This window comes from Podarcis pityusensis (assembly GCF_964106645.2).
Source record: "Podarcis pityusensis genome assembly, chromosome: 13".
Taxonomy (NCBI): Eukaryota; Metazoa; Chordata; class Lepidosauria; order Squamata; family Lacertidae; genus Podarcis; species Podarcis pityusensis.
In genome coordinates, this window is record NC_138038.1 from 52,214,966 (window position 1) to 52,237,875 (window position 22,910).

A 22,910-nucleotide genomic window follows, 5' to 3' on the forward strand; every position below is an offset into this window, starting at 1 on the left:
GCCGTGGTCCCACCTGGTATCTTCCAGATGTTGGGCTGCAGCTCCTGTTAGGCAGGCACCACGTTGGCAAAATGTGCTTGCCTTGCCCTGTTGTTCTGGCTACAGCAGCCTAACGCAGTTACCCCAAGAAATTGGGACTTTCTTTTTAAACAGGCTTGCACTTGTGAGTAAGCCCATTCCCACTACTGTGTGCTGTGATTCCCAGGTAACTGCAGCTGTGCAGTGCAGTTCTGGTACACCCAGCAGGCCCCACTTCTTGAAAAGAGTGCCTTCGCCTGCAGGCTTAAGATTTGCTCCCAAAGAGGACAGTCCCACACGAGTTTGTGGGATTTAGGCTGGAGTAAATGTGCTCGCAGGGACGCGGGTGGCGCTGTGGGTTAAACCACAGAGCCTAGGACTTGCGGTTCGAATCCCTGCGACGGGGTGAGCTCCCGTTGCTCAGTCCCTGCTCCTGCCAACCTAGCAGTTCAAAAGCACACAGTGCAAGTAGATAAATAGGCACCGCTCCGGCGGGAAGGTAAATGGCGTTTCCGTGCGCTGCTCTGGTTTGCCAGAAGCGGCTTAGTCCTGCTGGCCACATGACCCGGAAGCTGTACGCTGGCTCTCTCGGCCAATAAAGCGAGATGAGCGCCGCAACCCCAGAGTCGGCCACGACTGGACCTAATGGTCAGGGGTCCCTTTACCTTTAAATGTGCTCGCAGAATCCTTTTTCATACGCCACTTTTGCCAGACGTATGAAGCGTTGCCATATGTACATGTTTTATGCGTACAGAGAACAGCCATGGGGAACAGTGGCAATAACACTGTGGCCAGAGAACGGGAGCTTTCCTTTCCTCCTCATTTTGATTTATGGCCTGCCCTAAATTCAGGAGACTCGAGACAGGTTGTATACTTCCTTTCTGCAGCTCTCTCCTTTATAATCGCCACCGATACGCTCTACAGAGTACAGTTGCGTTCGGGAACTGGAGGCAGAAGTGGGTCTTGAAGGAAGTGAGATGAATTTTGGGAGGTGGTGCTTTGCTTTGTGGTGTCATCCCTCCCTCCCCCTTCTTCTGGGTGGTTATGGTGGAAAACAGCCTTGCCACACAGTCAGATTGGCCTGGTCTGAGGCCCTTATCGCTTTGCCTGATGGTTTTGCAGAAATGAAAGCAGAACTCCCCCCCCCCCCCCGACACACGATGTCTGAGAATCTCTTCCTCTCCATTTTGCAACCCTGTAACGGCACAGGAACCTTTCCAGGGGAACAAAATGGAACGTCCTGATTACCTAATGTGGGCCAAGATGACGTAGTGGTTAGAGCAGGGGTCAGCAAACTTTTTCAGCAGAGGCCCACTGTCCCTCAGACCATGTGGTGGGCTGGACTATATTTTTTTTTAGGTGGGGGGTGGGGAAATGAACTAATTCCTATGCCCCACAAATAATGCATCAGAGATGCATTTTAAATAAAAGGACACATTCTACTCATGTAAAAACACCAGGCAGGCCCTACAAATAACCCAGGGATGCATTTTAAATAAAAGCACACATTCTACTCATGTAAAAACACGCTGATTCCCGGACCGTCTGCTGGCCGGATTCAGAAGGCAATTGGCTGGATCCGGCCCCCGGGCCTTAGTTTGGTGACCCCTGGGTTAGAGCGTTGGACTAGGACATGGGAGACCAGCCATTAAGCTCCCTGGGTGATCTTGAGCCAGGCACTCTCCCTACCTCACAGGGTCGTTGTGGCACCAACCTCAAGCTCCTCAGAGAAAAGGGTTGGATACCAATGTAATGAGTATATAATGTGAGGGAGGGAGAAGCTAGAGGCCTTATTCCAGGCCCATCTTTTTCTAATGGGGGACCCTTAACATAGATCAGAGTGATGCTTCCCGTGGTTCCCGACTGCTCTCCCCAAGCCATTGCTGTCTGGGACATATCTATCTCGACTCTGTTGTTAATAAAAATAATATTTATATCCTCCCTCCCCAGCCGAAGCCGGGCTCAGAGCGGCTAACATGTTATCCCCATGTTGCCAATGTTGTTTATCCCACACAGCCTTTGCCAACCTGGTGCCCCTCCAGATGTTTTGGAGTGCAACTCCCACCAGAGGCTGATGGGACCTGTAGTCCAAAACAAACCTGGAGGGCTCCCGGTTTGACGGAAGGTTTCCTCGTGGCTTCTGGTATCTGAGTCCTTGAAGTCGTCCCTGACTAACATAGAAAAGAAAAACAAAACTAGCCTTCCAAGCAAAGGTGCAGTTGGAGCAACCTTAGGACCTCATACGCAGGTTACGGAGGCTCTGGACTCTTTCCCAGGCTTTCTCAGCTGTGTTGCATGAAGGTTTTGACAAACGGAAAGCTTTTTGATTCCCCCACCCCGAAAAAGGTGGGTGATCTGTCAGACTTGGAATGAAGGATTCCCCCTTCTTCTAGCCAAGGATCTCATCTTTTTATGAGCTGCCTGGCTGACAAGGATTCATTCAGCAGGTGGTGATGCTTCCCTTTCCTGCTGCTGCCCCAGCCTAGGGATGCATGACAGGGAGAGATACACCTGTTTAATTTCTGCCTGTCTGTTATTTGTTAAAAGCACAGGAGCTCGGCTACTGAAAGGAAAACTTGGCAATCTTTCGCAGAAGGCAAAAGGCTGCCTTAAGCAGATTGCTTGGGAGGAGGTGCGCTGGGACTGACGTCCTAAGAAGTCCTAAAAATCTCTGGTGACATTTAATCATCTCAGGGAGCCTCTTGCCTTCCCCTGTGTGCAAATGTTTAACTTTTCTTTCTTTCTTTCTCTTCTGAGAATAGTTGTGAATGAGGCTGTCCCTGCCGCCTCTCGGTTTGTTTGCTTTCCTTGCAACCTTTACACTTAGCCAAGCAGAGGAAATTCCTGGGCAGGATTCAGGACATATAAAAGGAAGTTAAACTTTGCAGCTCACCAACTTGAATGGCTTTAAAAGAGGATTAGGCAAATTCATGGCACAGGAGTGGGCTGTTGACAGCTACTAGTTATGATGGCTATGCTTTACTTATACTGTTGGAGGCAGGCAGCAGTGCTTCCGAATGCCAGCTGCTGGAAACCACAGGAGGGGAGAGGGCTCTTGTGTTCGAATCCTGCTTCCAGGTTTGCCACAGTGAGAACAGGATCCTGGACTGAATGGGTCATTGGCCTGATCCAGCGGGCTCTTCCGTACTAAACCTGACCTCTGCTTTGGACCGGTGTTCTGAGGATCTGTCCTTCTGAAACAGTCCCCCATCTTCTCAAGGCCTCCCATGATTCATGCTGTCTCAGCCCTGCTGTGACCGGCTTTCCAACTTCCCACTGTCACCAGCAAAAGCTTCTCTCGGCAGGCAGGCTGGCCTCGCCTCTTCCTCGAATAACTCGTCCGGTTGCTCAACCGTTCCTGTAATTAGGAAATGTTTTGGTGCTCCTGCGTGAACTCTTCCTCTCTGCCCTACGCTGACCCAACCTCTGTTTCTCTCTCAACTTTGCAGGTCATTGTGGAAAAGGCGCCCAAGGCCCGGATAGGAGACCTGGACAAGAAGAAATACCTTGTCCCGTCAGACCTCACAGGTACGCACTCAGTTGGATGGCCCAGGGCCCAGCCTGAGGATTGGGGCAGCTGGCTGTAGGAGGGAGTAGTAGGGGGGGTCATCTCCTCCTTCATCCTTTGGTAAGGGGAGGGGGCAAGATGTCCGCACATCGGAGGGTCAAGTGAAGTGCTGGATGAAGCTGTCTGGGCAAGCCCCATTGATTTTGGAGACCTAGGTTTGTGGCACCTGATGAAACGGGTGTATCTCGTTGGCATGTCAAGATCTCGCCTCAGTCTCTGTAGTTTTATTCTGCTCCTTCAGCTAACAGATCCGTTCTCCCCCTTTCTCTCCCCCAGTCGGGCAGTTCTACTTCCTGATCCGAAAAAGAATCCATCTCCGAGCAGAGGACGCCCTCTTCTTCTTCGTCAACAATGTCATCCCCCCAACCAGCGCCACCATGGGGCAGCTTTACCAGGTGGGTGTGCCTTAGGCCTGCTGCACAGGTTTCTGTTGTTGTTTTTTTTAAGAAAATGTGCATCGCTTGAGAAGTGACACTCTGCAACAGTCTTTGAAATGTTCAATTAATGGGTAACAAACAGGTTGGAAAAGAACAAAACAAACTAGGGGAATTAAAAGAGAGGGGTTGAACCAGCTGCAGCATTCAGAAGGGAAAAGGGGGGGGGAAAGGAATTGCCACACCACCCCTGCCGAAACCAAAGCGTGGAGCAAATTTGTATTACCATGTGTGGGAGTGGAGAGGTAGCGGTGAATTAGGGTTGAATTACCTGCTGGCGACCTTTAGTCCACTGAGCCTGGTATCTGTTTCTGATGTGGACTACAACTCCCATCAGTCCCAGACTGGACTGGTGCGACTTGTTGTTATATTCTTCTCCACCCATCATGAAAGCAACTGCAGGCCAAAGAAGAGGGTGGGTCATTAAACCTGCAAGTGGTGGTATTCAATGCCAGTCTTGTTGTGAGTAGACCCATTAAAGGTTATGGGCATATTAATTAAAGCCCATTCCATTCAATTCAGTTCACTGCTAGCATTGAACACCACCCTGCACCTGAGCTGTCAAAGGCCAGGGCAGAGGGGTGTTTTCAGCATGTGTTGCAAGCTGCACAGTGAAGGTGCCTGGCACATCGCTCTGGGGAGGGAGTTCCCCTCCTCTGGAGCTGCCACAGACCAGGCTCCCTCCTGGGCCGCCACCCCCTGAACTTCTCAGGGCAGTGGAACTACCAAATGCTTGGGAAGTAAATAATAATAATAATATAATTTATATCCCGCCTATCTTGCTGAGTTCCCCCAGCCACTCTGGGCGGCTTACAACGTATATAAAAACACAGCAAAGCATCAAGCGTTAAAAAACGAAATATCCTATATGAGCAACAAATAGAAACCAATAATAACAGCATAGTAAAGGTAAAGGGACCCCTGACCACTAGGTCCAGTCGTGGCCGACTCGGGTTGCGGCGCTCATCTCGCTTTATTGGCCGAGGGAGCCGGCGTACAGCTTCCGGGTCATGTGGCCAGCAGGACTAAGCCGCTTCTGGCGAACCAGAGCAGTGCACGGAAACGCCATTTACCTTCCTGCCGCAGTGGTACCTATTTATCTACTTGCACTTTGACGTGCTTTCGAACTGCTAGGTTGGCGGGAGCAGGGACCGAGCAACGGGAGCTCACCCCGTCGTGGGGATTCGAACCTCCGACCTTCTGATCGGCAAGCCCTAGGCTCTGTGGTTTAACCCACAGCGCCACCCGCATCCCAATAACAACATAATAACAATATTAATAAGGTGATAGAGACACCATGTGGTGCATTTTCACGAGCAACATCAGGAATGTAGTTTAGTCTGGAACTTGTGATTTGAGATTGTGTTCTAGGAGGGTAGACTTGACTCTTGTCTTGTGCTGGAACCGCAGTTTCCACCAACTGGAACTGGATGCAGAAGTCATACACTTAGAATTAAATATAACGGTGTTTCTTTGTAACTGCTGAAAGAGTACCAGGAGGAGGACTCTGCAAAGTAGAGGGCTCCGGCTGGTCTACTCTGAACTAGCAGAAAGGCTTAAGATTTGAACCTTGGCACTCTTGTCCCTGGGCTCTGCCTGCTTGTACCCCTGCCCAAATTATGCCTTGACTCCAGTGTTTTCTCTTCCGCCCCCCTTTCCAGGAACATCACGAGGAGGACTTCTTCCTGTACATTGCCTACAGCGATGAGAGCGTCTATGGCAGCATGTAAGGCGTGCCTCCACCTGCTGCCACCAGGGGGCATGTGCTCCTGAAGGGACCTGCACTTTTTGTTGTTGTTTGTTGTTGATTTTATGTTAAAGAGCCTTTTTGTCCCAGGGAAGGGGAGGGTCTTTCTTTCTTTCTTTCCTTCCTTCCTTCTCTCTTTTCCTTTAAACCTCCTTCCCTTTTGCCTAATCACACTTCTTCCTCCCGTTCCCCTCCCCTCGCTCTGGGCTTTCTTTGAGGTGGTTGTGGCTAAAATAAAATACCTCTTTTTCTTTTGGTGGTTCCCCCCCTTATCTCCCTCCCATATACCATTTTCCCCTTTCTCTCTCTCTTCCCCACCCCCATTTTTTTTTAAGGGGTAAGAGGCCTCAAATACTGAACAGGAAAAAAAACTTCCTCCCCCATTTCAGTCTTGCATCTTCACTACCGCGCCCTGAGTTTGCTCCTATCAGGGCTGTGCTCTGCCTGGCAGTTTCTGTAACCAGAGGGGATGGGGAATGCTAATTAAAAATATATATATAAAGAGAAATTTTGAGCCTCTCGAGATTTTCTGCGTGATTGTACCGATTGAGGGAAAGGTATCTGCGTCCTGGTGTTAATCGGGAACTGAGGAATTTAAAATTGCAAATACTTGGGGGAGTGAACTTGTAGCAGTGGGGTTAAGCTGTTGGCAGGGGGTTGGGATCTGGTTGCAAGGTGGTTTGCCAAATGAATGGGTGATGGGGGGCGGCGATCTTGGCTACTTTTAATCATAGAATTGTAGAGTTGGAAGGGACCGCGAGGGTCATCTAGTCCAACCCCCTGCAATGCAGGAATATTTTGCCCAATGTGGTACTCGAACCCACAACCCTGAGAAAAAGAGTCTCATGTTGTACTGACTGAGCTATCCCAGGAATAGATATTCTAGACTGGAATCCCAGGACCAGATCCTGAGTGTGTACATGGGCAGTTGTCACCTACTTGGAGGAAGAGGTGACTAGACTACAAGTCTTGGGTGAGAATGACGGGCAAGACCCTCTTAGCAGAATAATGGAAGGTGAGTTGGTAAGCAGGGTGTTGGCCTCAAAAACTAGAGGGGTGGAAGAATGCTCTGGCTCCAAATTAGGGCTATTCAAGGCTACAGATCAGCAGCAGAAAGATAGCCTCATTAGCCTGGAGAGGCCTGCATTTTTGTGGATTCAAGGAGCACTTCACTCTCCCTCTGGGGAGATTCGATGCTCATTGCTCAAGTTGCAAAGCGCATAATGGAGCTTTCCCCATCTCCCGAGATCCAAGATACATGACTTTTCCTGGACCTCACAGCGGTGTAAACGCTCGAGTAAACGTCACACCATTTTACTAGATTAGGCACGCCTGAGAAATTGCAGCACCACCTGAAGATCTATAGTAGCCTGCCATTTCAAGATCAAGAAAGAATGAATTGAATCTCAACTTGGTTTTTCCTGCGACCGGTTTGATCACTTGCCAAGAAGTGAATTTTTAGACCTTGGACCATACACTTTCCACCCCTTTCTGTGCCCTTATTACAGAGGTGGGCTTTTGCCATTTCAGCTCAGCCATTCTGCATGCAGACCTATTATATTGTTACAGTGGTACCTTGGTTTACGGACTTAATCTGTTCCAGAAGTCCGTTCTTAAACCAAAGCGTTCTTAAACCAAGGTGTGCTTTCCCATCGCAGCGGAGGACTCAATTTACAAATGGAACACACTCGACAGGAAGCAGAACATGTTCTGCTTCCAAGGCAAAGTTCACGAACCAAAACACCTACTTCCGGGTTTGCCGTGTTCTTAATCCAGGTTGTCCATAAACTAAGCTGTTCTTAAACCAAGATATCACTGTACATTCATATCTCGCCTTCCGTCAAAGGACCTGAAGGTGGCAGCACATAGGTCTCACAACATGCCCAGTGAGGTAGGTTAAGGTGAAAGAGCTGACTGGTCACTCAGTAGTGAGTGAGCTTCATCGCTGTGTCTGGATTCAAACCCTGGTCTCCTACGTCCTAGTCCAACACACTTACGCCACACTGCCTCTCAAGCTGCTTGGCCTTACTTAATACTAACTTCAGTTCCAGGACAGTTTTTTATTATAATTTTTATTTTATATCAACAACCAAACCACAAACAGTGAAACCCCCAGACAGCTGATACATTGGGTATAAAGGTAAAGGTACCCCTGCCCGTACGGGCCAGTCTTGCCAGACTCTAGGGTTGTGCGCTTATCTCACTCTACAGGCCGGGAGCCAGCGCTGTCCGCAGACACTTCCGGGTCACGTGGGCAGCGTGACAAGCTGCATCTGGCGAGCCAGCGCAGCACACGGAACGCCGTTTACCTTCCCGCTGGTAAGCGGTCCCTATTTATCTACTTGCACCCGGGGGTGCTTTCGAACTGCTAGGTTGGCAGGCGCTGGGACCGAACGACGGGAGCGCACCCCGCCGCGGGGATTCGAACCGCCGACCATGCGATCGGCAAGTCCTAGGCGCTGAGGTTTTACCCACAGCGCCACCCGCGTCCCACTACATAATCACTAATAATATATTCAAATCAACCATATGTACAATTTTATATACCTTAACACTCCTCCATCCACAAGGATTATTTAACTTTTAACATTTTAATTGCCCCAGTTCCAGGACAGTTGAAAGGAAGGAGAGAAATAAACTAGTAACAGTTAAGGTGTGTAGGTTTTAAGGCCCAGTCCGGGGGGGGGGGGGGGGGCAAAGGCAACCAGAAATCTTCCCTTTACCATTCAGATTTGACTGTATCTTATCTGCATAAGAGAAGCCTTCTGGATCAAGCCAGTGGCCCAACTATGTCCAGCATCCTTTTCTCACAGTGGCCAATCCCTGGTGTAATGGTTGTCGGATCAGGCCCTGGGGAAAGACTGGTGATCTGGGTGGGTAGGTGGAGCAGCTGCTGCCCCTCTCAGCCTAGCCTGCCTTACCGGGTGGTTGTTGTGACGATTGAATGAGCTGTGTGTGCTTGAACCACGTGCTATACTTTGACCTTGGAGGACTGGGGGGAAAGGTGAGATGTCAATGTCACAAAGAATACAGTGGTACCTTGGTTCTCATACGCCTTGGTACTCAAACAACTTGGAACCCAAACACTGCAAACCCAGAAGCAAGTGTACCGCTGTGCAAACTTTTTCCAGAAGTGGAATGTGTTCCATTTTGAGTGTTACACTTCCAATTTGAGTGGCACACTTCTGTTTGGAGCCTTACGCTGAGCTCTGTCATGTTTTTGCTATTTATTTTCCGTTTCTGTGGCTTTTTGTGTGTGTGTGTGACTGTGTGGAATCCAGTTCAGCTGCTGAATGATTGTGTGACTGCAGCACATTGTTTATTGCTTTCGTTTTACGGATCCATGGTCTCGTTAGATCGCAAAATGCATGCTAAATTGCTGTTTTGGGGATTGTTATTCAAAGCCTGGAATGGATTAATCAGTTTTGCATTGCTTGCTATGGGAAAGCGCGCCTTGGTTTTGGAACGCTTTGGTTTTGGAATGGACTTCCGGAACGGATTTACAGTGGAACCAAGGTGAACTTGCTGTATTGTTTTTAACACTCGATTGGGAGCCGCCCAGAGTGGCTGGGGAAACTCAGCCAGATGGGCGGGGTATAAATAATAATAATCATCATCATCTCCCAGGGTCCTTTCCTACCCTAAAAGGGGGTGGACATTGCAGACTGTCAATCAAGAACCCATTTGCTTTTGAACCCCAAAATAGGGTCCTTTCCCATCCAATGGGGAAAGAGATGTTGTTGTTTATTCGTGTCCGACTCTTCGTGACCCCCTGGACCAGAGCACGCCAGACACTCCTGTCTTCCACTGCCTCCCGCAGTTTGGTCAAACTCATGCTGGTAGCTTCGAGAACACTGTCCCACCATCTCGTCCTCCGTCGTCCCCTTCTCCTTGCGCCCTCCATCTTTCCCAACATCAGGGTCTTTTCCAGGGAGTTTTCTCTTCTCATGAGGTGGCCAAAGTCTTGGAGCCTCAGCTTCAGGATCTGTCCTTCTAGTGAGCACTCAGGGCTGATTTCCTTCAGAATGGAGAGGTTTGATCTTCTTGCAGTCCATGGGACTCTCCAGAGTCTCCTCCAGCACCAGAATTCAAAAGCATCCATTCTTCAGCCATCAGCCTTCTTTGTGGTCCAGCTCTCACTTCCATACATCACTACTGGGAAAACCATAGGTTTTACTATATAGACCTTTGTTGGCAAGGTGATGTTGCTGCTTTTTAAGATGCTGCCTAGGTTTGCCATCGCCTTTCTCCCAAGAAGCAGGTGTCTTTTAATTTCATGGCTGCTGTCACCATCTGCAGTGATCATGGAGCCCAAGAAAATAAAATCTCTCACTGCCTCCATTTCTTCCCCTTCTATTTGCCAGGAGGTGATGGGCCCAGTGGCCATTATCTTCGTTTTTTTTGGTGTTGAGCTTCAGACCATATTTTGTGCTCTCCTCTTTCACCCTCATTAAAAGGTTCTTTAATTCCTCCTCACTTTCTGCCATCAAGGTTGTCTCATCTGCATATCTGAGGTTGTTGATATTTCTTCCAGCAATCTTAATTCCAGTTTGGGATCCATCCAGCCCAGCCTTTCACATGATGAATTCTGCATATAAATTAAGTAAGCAGGGAGACAATATATAGCCCGGTCATACTCCTTTCCCAATTTTGAACCAATCGTTTAAGGCCATACAGCTTTAACTATACGGACCTTTGTTGGCAAGGTGATGTCTCTGCTTTTTAAGATGCTGTCTAGGTTTGTCATTGCTTTTCTCCCAGGAAGCAGGCGTCTTTGAATTTCATGACTGCTGTCACCATCATGGAGCCCAAGAAAGTAAAATCTCTCCCTGCCTCCATTTCTTCCCCTTCTATTTGCCAGGAGGTGATGGGCCCAGTGGCCACGATCTTCGTTTTTTGGATGTTGAGCTTCAGACCATATTTTGCGCTCTCCTCTTTCACCCTCATTAAAAGGTTCTTTAATTCCTCCTCACTTTCTGCCATCAATGGGGGAAAGAGATAGCCTGTCCCTAAATAACCCCTGGAGTCTGTGTGTCTTCTTCTACCCCCCCCAACATGTTTCCCCATCTCCCCCCCCACCCCCATTTCCCTCCTTCAAACGTCCAACCACCTTTCCCAACCCTCCCCTCCTCCTTCCCTAGGGCGTCCCTTCCCAGACCACATCTCCCAGCATGCCCCTCTCCTCTCCCTCCATTTTGGAGCCTGTGAGAGGAAGAGGCGGACCCAGCGCCTCTCCCTCCTCCCTCCCTCCCTCCCTCCTTCCCCGCGCGCTGCGCCTGCCGGGACTTGGAGTTCTCGGCGGGGGGACTCGGTCTCCCGAGATGCTCCGCGGCGGCGGCGGCGGCGGCGAGGGGCGGGGCCTGGCTGTGGGGCTCCTCCGGGAGGGAGGAGGGAGCGGCGGAGTCGGGCGGCACCGGCGGGCGAGGAGGGAGGAGGAGGAGGAGGGTCTCCCGGCGGCGGCGGCGGCGGCGGGTCTCTGGGAGGGTCTTCGCGGCTTGGGGGGCGCTGGCGGGTTCCCGAGCCCCGCGGCCGTCGCGGGCACCGGCGGGGCGGAGAGGCGGCCGGCTGGCTGGCTGGGCAGGGGGCCGGCTATGGCGGAGCCCAGCCCTGAAGGTAAAGGGGGCCTCGCAGACCCACACTTGGGGGGCGGCGGGGGGGGGACGCCGCCGAGGCTGTGGGGTTTTTGTGTGCTTCTCAACCAGCTTCTGTGGGGGCGCCCCTCCCAAAGAAAAAATATTTAAATTTTTTTGGTTGGGGGGGGGGAGAGGCTGCGGAGACCCCCAGTTGTGGGGCTGGGAGCGTGTTCGTGTGGGGAGGAGGAGGGCCGGCGACGCGGATTTCGGGGGCTGGAGTTGCGAGGGGGGGAAGGGGCGAGTGGGTTTGTTGTGGGGGGGGGAGAGGGAAAGTGGACGCCCCTCCCGGGAGATTAGGGGGCGAGGAGAAGTTGGGGGGCTGGCGTTGGGTTGCTGTGGGGGGGGGAGTTAAGGGGGCGGGAAGGAAGATTGCTTGTTGTGGGGGGGGGCAAAGTGGACGCCCCTCCTCGGAGGGAAAAGAGGCCGCGAGATTTTTTGGGGGGGGGTCTGTTCTGGAGTTGTGGGGGGGAGGGTGCGCGCTTGGGGGGGGGGAGGAAAGAAGAGGCGAAGTCCGTCGGTGGAAAGGGGTCACCGGTTTGGGGGGGGGCAGGTGGTGTCAGAGCAGAGAGAGCCTGGTCGGTGGGGAGGGGAGACTTGGGGGGGAGGAGGAGAGAGGAAGAGAGTTGGTTATGGGGGGGCAGCACCCCTTTTTTTCCTTGCTGGGGGGGTGGGTAAGATGGAGGCAGCGTCGTGGAGTGGGGGGGGGGCTGTTGTGTTTGGGAGCGGCTGGGAAGAACCAGGTGAAAGGGGAGCGAGTTGGAAGTGTGGGGTGGGGGGGGAGAAAGAGGAGGGAGTCGGACCGGGGAGAAAACCGGAGTGGGGGGGGGGAAGCGAGGAAGAAAGTTGGGAGGGGGAGGGGAGGCACGTGGAGGAGGGGCGGCGGGGGGCCTGTTGGGTGCGGGGGGGGGAGAGTAATGAGGAAATGAGGCTTCCTAAGGGGGGGTGTCTGTTGGAGGGCATTAAGGATTTGGGGGGCCCTGGGGGTCTCAGATCAGGAGGGGGGAGACAAGCGTCCTGGGTGTGTGTGTCTGGGGGGGGGTGCGCGCTCCAGCTTCCCCCTTTCCGCTTCCCTGTAGAAATGGCGGGGTGTCTTGTCTGTCTAGGTCTGATCTTGGATTTTATGGGGGAGGGGGATAGACACTTCCGTGTCTTGAGCGTATATTTTTTTTGGGGGGGTGAGGTATAAACCTAAATATATTTTGGAGTGGAAATTTGGGGAAGGGTTCAAAGCAGGCGGGGTGGGGTGGGGGGGCTTCATCGTGTGTTGGCCTTTTCCTCTGAAGGCTGTAGGGACGCCCCCCCTCCCCAAAATAAGGGGTCCGGGAGGTTCTGTCAGGGCTTGCTGGCACCCCCAGCCATCTCCCTTGACTTGCCTCCGGGTGGGGGAATCCCTGTGCTTTCATTCCGGGGGAGAAAGTAGGATTTTCCCCCTCGCTTTGTGCTGGTCTGTGTGGAGTTGTTGCAAGTCTCCCTTCCTGGACCCCCCTCAACTGACCCCCTTCCCGGTTCTTGTTTTCCAGATCCGCCTCCAAACCTCAAACCGGAGACACAGGTAAAAAACCACACAAAATACAAAAGCCTCTATTTGATGGTTGATTTCCCCCCCCCGCCCCCCCAAAAAACCCCTACCTCAAACTTGGGCCCCATTCCACTCCGTAATAAAAAATCCCATTTGTTTCCGTGGGGTGGATCCGTTCTTCTGGGGGACCCCCTCCTCTTCCTCCCCCTGCCTTTTTATCCCTGCTCCCTAGGAGGAGGCCAAAAGTCTTTCCGAAAGGTTGCAACATCCTTTTTGCATGTGCTTCCCCCCCACTTAGCAAAAGAGAGAGAGAGAGAGAAAGCAAAGGATATTCTGTGGGTGACGGAAAAGGCTCTTTCCCCCCTCTCTCCCTCCCCTCCCCCCCCATATTTAACCCTTTGCACTCTTCGCATGTCCTGGGAGAGACCTGACTTGCATTTCTAGCTGTGGGAGCCTGTGGTTTTTTTGCCGGGGGGGGGGCCCGGGAACAGGATGTTACTGCTCAGTTCTCTCTAGGAATAACTCCCCTTTTCTTATTATCACCCGTTGTGGGGTATGTGTGATGCGGTTGTGAAAGAGCCTAGAGATTTGTGGGTGGCTGGGGGAAGGGGGGCTACCTCTGTCTGCATTAACACCTCCCCTCCCCACTTCCTGCTTCTCTCCCCCAGTCTCACCAGCCTCCGGAGAAGCGAAGGCGAACTATTGAGGATTTCAACAAGTTCTGCAGTTTTGTCCTAGCCTACGCTGGCTACATCCCTTCCTCTAAGGAGGTTAGTTTGGGGTTTTTCCCCCCAGCGAGAATCCTGCCCCCCAACTCCCCTTTTATCCTACTGGCTTATTAAGTGAACAAATATGTGTCCGCTCAGTTTCAAAGCATGCAGTTTAATATTTTTCTGGTGTGTGTGTGTGTCGGGGTACAGGGGTTGTCCTAGCGCCTTCCCAGAAGCAAGCTCTGTGATCTGTTGTTAAATCCAAACCCGGCTCCGTGAAGTTCTTAAAAGGTGCATTTGGGATTGTTCCAAACCTTCGCTCCTAAGCCCTTGGCCTCCTGCTGTCTCGGCATTGTCTCCACGCAGTCTTGTTGCCAGAGCCCCTTGGAAGCTGCGGCAAATGCCCGCGGGAACTACGAGGCCCAGAATGCCCTGCGGCATGGCCATTTTGCTGGGAGGCCTGGGCGTGTTGCATGCTGGGAAGTGTAGGCTGCTGTTCTGGAAGCAAGGGGGCGGACATGTCCTGGCTTGTTATGCGGCACGGCTCGGGAGGCTTCCCGAAGGGCATGCTGGGAATTGTAGTTGCTCTTTCCTGCTACAGACCTGCCCTTCCTGGGACTTAGCATGAACCTGCTCACAAGGGCTTAGGGCTAAAGAAGGCTCCCGCCTATCTCCCCGCACCAGGGATTTATTGAACTTCCATATCAGATGGGCCCCCTTACCTCTTGTTTTAGGAGTTAGGCATCGGCTTATGGGTGTTGCTTGAAAGGCTCAGTGGTTGCAAACACGAGACATTTGCTGCTTCAGCTGTCAGGGTACTCTGTGCTCCATTTTTAAGAATCCCTTTCTACCAGTTAGTCTCTCTCTAGGCAGGGTTTGTTCTAATAATAATAATAAAAAAAAAAAAATTTATTTATATCCCGCCCTCCCCAGCCGAAGCCGGGCTCAGGGCGGCTAACAACAATAAAACAGTACAAAAGTACAGCACAAACAACACTCTAAAATCATTCATTATAAAATTAATTAATACTCAACGGGACACTTTTTTGCACAAGGGGAACAAATTTTTCGAGCTGCTGGGAATGTGGATTCTAACCAGGAGCTCTGCTGTTGTTTAAAAGGAAGCTGATAAAAGTACACATAACAAAGATGGATATTGTTTATTTTCAACTTTCGCAAGCTATTCAAGTACAGTGGTACCTCGGGTTACATACGCTTCAGATTACATACGCTTCAGGTTACAGACTCCGCTAACCCAGAAATAGTGCTTCAGGTTAAGAACTTTGCTTCAGGATGAGAACAGAAATCTTGCTCCGGCGGCGCGGGAGCAGCAGGAGGCCCCATTAGCTAAAGTGGTGCTTTAGGTTAAGAACAGTTTCAGGTTAAGAACGGACCTCCAGAACGAATTAAGTACTTAACCCGAGGTACCACTGTAGCAGCTTACTAAGGCTTACTTACTTGCCCATGTTTTTTGCAAGACACCTTTCTTTTTCTTGTTCCCTCTCTTTTGATTTCTCTAATTGCCACCTTCTTGTCTATCTCTTTCTGTTGCTTTCCCTCCATTTCTTTCAGCCAGAAAATTTTCTAGGGCAAAGGCTCCCAAACTTTTCTTTTCCCCGCAGACCACTGAGAAGCTTACTAATTTTTCTGCCGACTGTAGCGCTCATAATAGATTTTGTGTGATTTTTCAACCGTGTTTTTATTGCTTCTTTCTATTTCTCACGTACTGTATTGTAATGTGCTCTTTAGAATTCAAACTGCAATATAAAACATGTTATAGATAAAAGAAGCCATTAAGAAGGGAGTTAAAAATCAATATGAATATTTAAATGCGATGGATGTGGCACCTCCTGGTTTCAGCCCACAACTCCACAAAACACTGCGGACCGTTGCACTGGAGCGAGGGAAAGGAAACTGCCTTTATCCCGAGTTATAACATTGGTCCATCTCAGGGACGGATCTGCTATAAAACTGGTGAAGAGAGGGGCCCCAGAAGCGACTTTTGTCCACGTTGCTTAAATGTTTCGCGTCTAGTAGACCCAGTTTGAGTCGCATGGCTCAAATGGATTAATTTTTTTGTTGCATCTATTTCCACGATCCCAACGTTTGGCAGTCAGTAGCCCAGATGCTGTGAAGGTGTGCTGATCTGTTGTGGAACAGAACCATTGAAGAAGCTAACACTGGTTACCCAGACCCTGTTGCTGGTTGCAAAGGGGCCCCCAGGGCAGTTCAATATTCAGGGGCCCCAGAGTGTAGGTCACTGGTCAGTCCAGTTCAGTATTGTCTACACTGACGGCCAGCCATGGCTCTCCAGGGTTTCAGGCATGAAGACTCTCATAGAGAGAGAGAGACCTTCTGCACGCAGAGCAAGTGGTCTACCCTGGGCTGTGGCCCCTCCCTAGATTTGGTGGTTTGTATGCAGTGCTGGCTGCGGAGATGTTTGGGAGGCGGGGAAGCTTAGAATACCCCCTGCTTCCTAGGAAACCTGACGTTCTTTGGGTTGTGTTGTTTAAGATGCTCCTACACAGGTTAGCACAGAAGTTCCTTTTTATATTGTATGAAAAGCATTGTTCAGAATAATGGCTTGCATGACCCTCCGAGGAAGATAATAATGCAATAAAATTCAAAACCGTAGCCACTAATTGCACGTTCATTCAAAATCCAATTAAAGCTGTTTAGTTTAATTGATTCTGCAAAACAGATGAACTCGATCCATTGAACCATAGAATTGTAGAGCTGAGGGTCATCTAGTCCAACCCACTTAAATGCAGGAATCTTTTGCCCATTGCAAACCCACAGCCCTAAGTTCCTCACAGAACTCTGGCCCAATAGTTGCCATTAATCTGATTTGAAATGATTTTAGAATGTTGTATCATTTTACTGTTGTTAGCCGCTTCCTGAGCCTGGCTTCGGCTGGGGGGGGGGCGGGATATAAATAAATTATCATTATTATTATTATTATTATTATTATTATTATTATCCTCATGTTCTACTGACTGAGCTATCCACAGGGACCACAAAGGAGCTATCAGCTGATATCAGCTTTTCAAAACCTGATAGTCATTATGCATTATCAAAGTCTTTCCTGCATTGCAGAGGGTAGGACTAAATGACTCTTGTGGTCTCTTCCAATTCTGCAATTCTATTCACCACCTGCTACAACCCTTGCCTCTCGGGTCTCCCCCCCCCCCCCCAGGAACTCCACTGCCCTCTTGAATACCACTGCTCTGGGAAGAAAGAGCAGAGGAGAGTCCTGGGCACCCGGGAAAAGTAGCCTGAGAAATTAATCCCTTGCCTCTGCCCTCCCCAAACCCCACAGGAAAATGACTGGACGCCCTCCGGCTCGAACTCCCCCATCCGCCCCGAGAGCGTGGTGGACAGCGACGGCTGGGAGTCGACGCACTCGGACCTGCACACGATTGAGACCTTCGTCAAGAAGGCCAAGTCTTCGAAGAAGAAGGCGGCCTTCCGCCGCCTCAAGTCCGACAGCTCTCTGCTGGAGAAGATGAAGCTCAAGGACTCCCTGTTTGACTTGGACCCCGTCGGCAAGCAGCAGCAGCCGCCGCTGGCGGGGCCAAAGGGGGCCCTGGACAAGAAGAAGGACAAGCGGAACCGGAAGTCCGCCCTGGACGCGGGCGGAGGAGCCAAGCGGAACCGGGGCGGCGGCGGAGACCCGGTGGGGGAGAAGCGCTCTCGCATCAAAAAGAGCAAGAAGCGGAAGTTGAAAAAGGCCGAGCGCAGCGAGAAGAAGCACAAGGCTTCCCTGAGCGAGACGGACTCTGAGGAGGAAGAGGGGGCGGCCGTGGCGCCTCGGCGGCCCGGAGGGGAGGAGGGTTCGGCCACGGCAGCCACGGCGCTGGTCTCTGTGCAGGCTCCACCGGAGCTGTTGGCCGCCAGCTTCCCCATTAAGCTTGAGGACACGGAAGGGAAAGGGGGGATCAGTACGGAGACCAGCCAGGATGGGGAAGGCAGCTCCAGCGAAGGCGAGATGAGGGTCATGGACGAGGACATCATGGTGGAATCAGGTGAGGAGCCGGAGGTGTCCCGGGAGGGGCACGGGCAACGCAACTTAATGCACAGCGTTACATGGGCGTAAAAGCAATAGGCACATTATTAGTTGCGTTTATATCCCGACTTTTTCTCCCAAGTTCCTCAAGGTTCATGGTTCGCCCCACCTCCTGTTAATCCCCACAACCCTGTGAGGTAGGTGAAGCTGAGATTTGAACCCTGATCTCCCAGGTCCTTTTCCAGCACGCTAACCTCTGCACCACGTATGTTGCCAAGTAATGCTTCCCCCTGCGTTCTTGGAAGTTTCGTCTGGTGACACAGTCAGCTGATTTTCACGTTTCCACCAAACTGTCCTCCGGAATCAATAGCCAGTGGCAGGCTTGTCCTCTGTCATCAAACACCTCCAGCTTACATTGTGGTTGTTGTTGTTTTTTAATTTAAAGTATTCGCTTTACATAAAAAGCCCCTTAATTTTTCAAAGGAGTGGGGTGCTTTGTTTTTGTTTAACTGTACCAGATCAGGCTCTTCTCCCCATCTCCAAACACATTTCCCCCACCCGAAAAGTGGGGCCCGGAGTATCATAGTGCTTGTTTTAATTTAGCAAAAGCTTTTTAAGAAGTCAAGCGAGGGTTGCAGCTGGATTGTGCTTCGCCTCTCACATTCGTTGGAATACCCACCACCCCAAAGAACCTTCCTGATTCCCCAGGGTGTGTTGACCTCACACAAAGCAGTGAGATCTCTGGAAGATTAAGAGCGTAACAAATGACCGACCTGTGAGAGCTGTAGTTGAACTACACCAGGGAAGACCTTGGCGGATCAGTTCAAGGTCCACCTCTGCCAGCATTTCTTGCCAGCATGCTAGCAAGCAGTGACGTTGTTTTGGCTTTCTCCAGAATCCCCGGGGATACAACCCTGGCCTTGGTTTTCTTAAGCATCTCTGAGGTTCCGCCTCGCTGGGATGCTCATTGTTTTGCGCCCCTGTCTTTTAATCTATTTTAAGCTGCTGCGAGGTGCCTTGGAGTCTTTCCGAGGAAGAGGTGTTCAGGAATTTAATGAACTACAGCTCCCGTCAGCCCCGACCAGCACAGCCTGCAGGCCGATGAGAGCTGCAGGTCAAAACATCTGGAGGGCACCAGCTTGGGAAGGCTGCAGTGCGCAGTTGACCAGCGAGGCAGCAGGTCTCTGTGCGTGCCCTTTCCTAACTGAGTGGACTGGTTTGGGCCAATGGGAGCAGGGTGTTTCCCAGGCTCAGGTTCAGATCTTGCACATAGGTAATAAACGCGGTTGCTGACTGTCCTGATCTGGGATTTCCCCATCCCTCGCATTATAGCAAACATCTCTGACGCTTTCAGCTCTGTGAGGGTGGATGGGTACTTGCTATGCAGCTATCCTGACTTAGGCAGGTAATTTGTCTTCCATATTTATCTTTTTGGTCATGGTTTTATTCCACTTCTAGGCAGGGTGTAAATGCCACGAATCAGCATTTACCACCCGTTCAGCCTTTGATTCTCAGTTTTCATCACGCACTGCCTGCTTATCCTCAAGCATATTATTATTGTTGTTGTCTTATGGACTAGAAACTTAAAAACAAAACTTGAGGTTCTCGTGGTGATACATTTCAAGCCAGATAACCAAAACGTGTGCTGTGCAATTGTGGGTTTAGCGAAACGGGCCTTCTGAAATTTGTTCCTCTGCTCCTCCAGGGGATGACTCTTGGGACCTCATCACTTGTTACTGCCAGAAGCCATTTGCGGGCCGCCCCATGATCGAGTGCAATCAGTGTGGCACCTGGATCCACCTCTCCTGCGCCAAGATCAAGAAGACCAACGTCCCCGACATCTTCTACTGTCAGAAGTGCAAGGAAGGTTCTCGCAAGCTGCCGCTGCTGCCGCCCCCGGCGGTTCCCAGCGCAACCGTCGCCGTTGCGTCCAGGGGAGGTGGGGAGCCCTAGCTCAGGAGGGGAGGACAGGCGGCTCTGCGCTGGGCTTCCATCCCAGAGGGGCAGAAAAGACTGGACAGGGTCGGGCGCCTGCTCTGGACTGGTATCCAAAAGGGGCCTCAGTTCCCTGGAGGCGGAAGACAGAGGTGCTTGGGGTATTTGCGGTGGTGGTAGTCCCAGCACCCGGGAGGCAGAGAGGCTGCCCCTCCAGGCAGATTCTGGCTGGCAATTGCAGGCCTCTCGCTTCAGACCCACTCGCCCTTTGGGGGTTGATCCTGGCCCACCTCCATGTTCTCTGCGAAGGAGAATGGCATTCGGAGGCTGACACCGGTGGGCCGGAATGACGAAACTGAAAACCAGGACGGTTCCTGTTTTCACCTGCTGGGATGCACATAGCGTTGGGGGAGAGGCAGAGAGAGGGCACTAGGAAGTGGGGTAGAAGCATCTCTTCATTTTTGTTTTAGCTCTTTCCCCCACCACCTATCCTCCCCTGCCCCAGTAAAGTTCACCTGTAAATAGACTGAATGCAAAAGGGTTTTTTTTCTGGCTTTGTTTATTTTCTCCCTCCCATAACACCCCCAGTTGGAAGACTCTTCTTTATTTTCCTTTTTAAAAAAATGTTCTCTGGCATTTGTTTTAATGCCTCCAGATTCAGAGTTTGATGCCAACTGAGGGATACAGCCCAAGAAAGGAGGCTGGATAAAAAAAGTACTTTTTTTTTTTTTTTAAGTAAACCTTTATGGGTTTGGGTTTTTTTCTTTGGAGGGGGCCGGAGATTTTGTCCCCATTGAAATTGAATAATATATATATATTTTAAATTTTGAGAGAGAGAAGGGTTTTGTTTACTCCCCCTCCCCAGTATTAACATCCCCCAGGGATTGTGAGGGGGTGAGCTTTGTCAGGAAAACCCTTGCGATTTTGCTGGCTTCAAAATAAAAAGGGACGACTTATTTGTGTTTTCTGATTGCTCCCATTGAGCATAAGGATGAGGCAGAGGTTCCAGAGAGCGAGACAAGAGTTTGGGTTTAATGAAGAATGGCAAGCCCGCTTATTTTTTAAAAAAAAACATCAGAAACTCCCCATGCCAGGATTCCCAGTTCTCTCATAACTCCTGTTCTGCTGCAAAACCCCATATTTTACCTGCTCCCCATTTCAGGTTAGCTGTTCTGATCAGTGGGGGTTTCTGGTTGGGTTCCCCCCCTCCAGCTCCCACCCTTTTTCGTTACAATATTTGAAACTGTGTACATGGCAGAGTTTTTGAATGTAAATAAAAGATGTGGACCCTTTTGCGTTTGTACAGAAGGCTGTGGTCATCATTAATGTTCCTTATAAAACAAAGGCACTGCTTTGGGGAGGGGGGCGGATTGGTGTACAGTGGTACCTCGGGTTACATGCACTTCAGGTTACATACGCTTCAGGTTACAGACTCCGCTAACCCAGAAATATTACCTCGGGTTAAGAACTTTGCTTCAGGATGAGAACAGAAATCGTGCTCCGGCAGCAGCAGGAGGCCCCATTAGCTAAAGTGGTGCTTCAGGTTAAGAACAGTTTCAGGTTAAGAACGGCTCTCCGGAACGAATTAAGTACTTAACCCGAGGTACCACTGTAGTTGGTCAATGCTCTGAATGTGGTTGAACCTTTCTGGCCCATCGGCCACATTTGATGTGGGCCAGTGCCCCGAGTGTCTTGTGCCATGGCCATGCGTACACACACACACAACACGCACATTTAGAGCCCTGTACACAGCATGCACCCACTTCTGTGCAATGGGCTGTGAATCAAAGTGTACTTGCTTCCAGTGTGACCATTCTAGATTTCCGTGCCAGTATTCTAGTGGCAGAGTGCCTGCTTTGTATTCAAAAGGGCTCAGGCCCAATTTCTGGCAGATCCAGGTAGGTCTGGGCGTATGCCCTCTTTTGAAGCCCTGCAGATCCACTGCCAGTCTCCCTGTAGACAGTCCTGAGTTAGCTGCCTTGCTGCTGTGAAAGGCAGCTTTGCGTGTTCCTAAGTGCCCCTGCTGACATGGGTGGCGCTGTGGGTTAAACCACAGAGCCTAGGACTTGCTGATCAGAAGGTCGGCGGTTTGAATCCCCGCGACGGGGTGAGCTCCCATTGCTCGGTCCCTGCTCCTGCCAGCAGTTCGAAAGCATGAAGTGCAAGTAGATAAATAGGTACTGCTCTGGCGGGAAGGTCAACGGCGTTTCCGTGCGCTGCTCTGGTTCTCCAGAAGCGGCTTAGTCATGCTGGCCACATGACCCCTAAGCTGTACGCCGGCTCCCTCGGCCAATAAAGCGAGATGAGCGCCGCAACCCCAGAGTCGGCCACGACAGGACCTAATGGACAGGGGTCCCTTTACCTTTATACCGCTTTACATATATCTCAAAGTGGTTTACATCCAGTCAACCAATCCTGAATAAAAGAAATTCAAGCTTTAAGGAAAATTTACCTTTAAGTGCCCCTGCTGCCCCTGCAAAGCACGCTTGGGTGGTCTTATCCATGGCAGGTGAAGGGAATCTTCTCTCCTGGGAGAGGGGTGGAGAGTCTCTTATTGTTTCTCTGGCCTTTAGCAGGCAGAAGAGGAGGAGGAGGAGGAGTTTGGATTTGATATCCCACTTTATCACTACCCGAAGGAGTCTCAAAGCGGCTAACAATCTCCTTTTCCCTTCCTCCCCCACAACAAACACTCTGTGGGGTGAGTGGGGCTGAGAGACTTCAAGAAGTGTGACTGGCCCAAGGTCACCCAGCAGCTGCGTGTGGAGGAGCGGAGACGCGAACCCGGTTCCCCAGATTACGAGGCTACCGCTCTTAACCATTACACCACACTGGCCATTGATCCTTGTGCAAAAGAACTTTGGCAGGGTCTGATGTTTGTGTGGATCTGTGGCCTTTCTGCTGTGGCCAAGCACGGCTTGCTGAGCAGCTGGCCTATACTGCCTCCCAGGCCCCCTTTAATCCCAGCACCGCCTCCTCTCCGTCTCCCGATTCTTTTAAATACTAGGTCACCTCCCGATCTATGAAAGGAAAAGCCTCGGAGCATTTTTTTCGGCGCGGCTCCTGAGCATGTGCAGAGTTTCTGACACCGCCAGAGGCCCCTCCCCCTCCCAGGGAGCCGTCAGTCTCGCGCTCACGTGACAGGAGGCTGTTCCTGCCGGAGGACAAAGACGGGGAATGTCTTCCTCCTTCCGCCCTCCCCTTCCGGGGCGTCACGCACCTCCGCCTCCCCTCATGCCCCGCGGCGTGCCGCGTCATTGCGTGGGCGCGAGGCTCACGTGACCGGAGCCTCAGACCGCGGCTCTCGAGCACGTGACCCCTTCCTCCCGCGGTTGGCCCAATC

At 51.2% G+C, this 22,910-nt stretch overlaps 2 protein-coding genes across 2 annotated transcripts in view; both read left to right on the forward strand.

Moving 5' to 3' along the window:
• The window catches only part of GABARAP (GABA type A receptor-associated protein), a 7,880-nt gene extending 1,605 nt beyond the window's left edge, over window positions 1-6,275 (forward strand). Inside the window, exons 2-4 of the mRNA XM_080980090.1 lie at window positions 3,468-3,546; window positions 3,863-3,981; window positions 5,682-6,275. Coding sequence (XP_080836216.1) covers window positions 3,468-3,546; window positions 3,863-3,981; window positions 5,682-5,750 — 267 coding nt within the window. The 3' untranslated portion in view covers window positions 5,751-6,275. The remainder of the gene's footprint in view (window positions 1-3,467; window positions 3,547-3,862; window positions 3,982-5,681) is intronic.
• A 4,798-nt stretch (window positions 6,276-11,073) lies between these two features.
• Window positions 11,074-20,878, forward strand: PHF23 (PHD finger protein 23). The gene is made up of 5 exons (XM_080979841.1): window positions 11,074-11,380; window positions 12,921-12,952; window positions 13,588-13,689; window positions 16,949-17,654; window positions 19,341-20,878. Exons 1-5 carry the CDS (start codon window positions 11,089-11,091, stop codon window positions 19,586-19,588), a joined length of 1,380 nt encoding a protein of 459 aa, XP_080835967.1. The 5' UTR covers window positions 11,074-11,088; the 3' UTR covers window positions 19,589-20,878.
• Window positions 20,879-22,910: the final 2,032 nt, after the last annotated feature.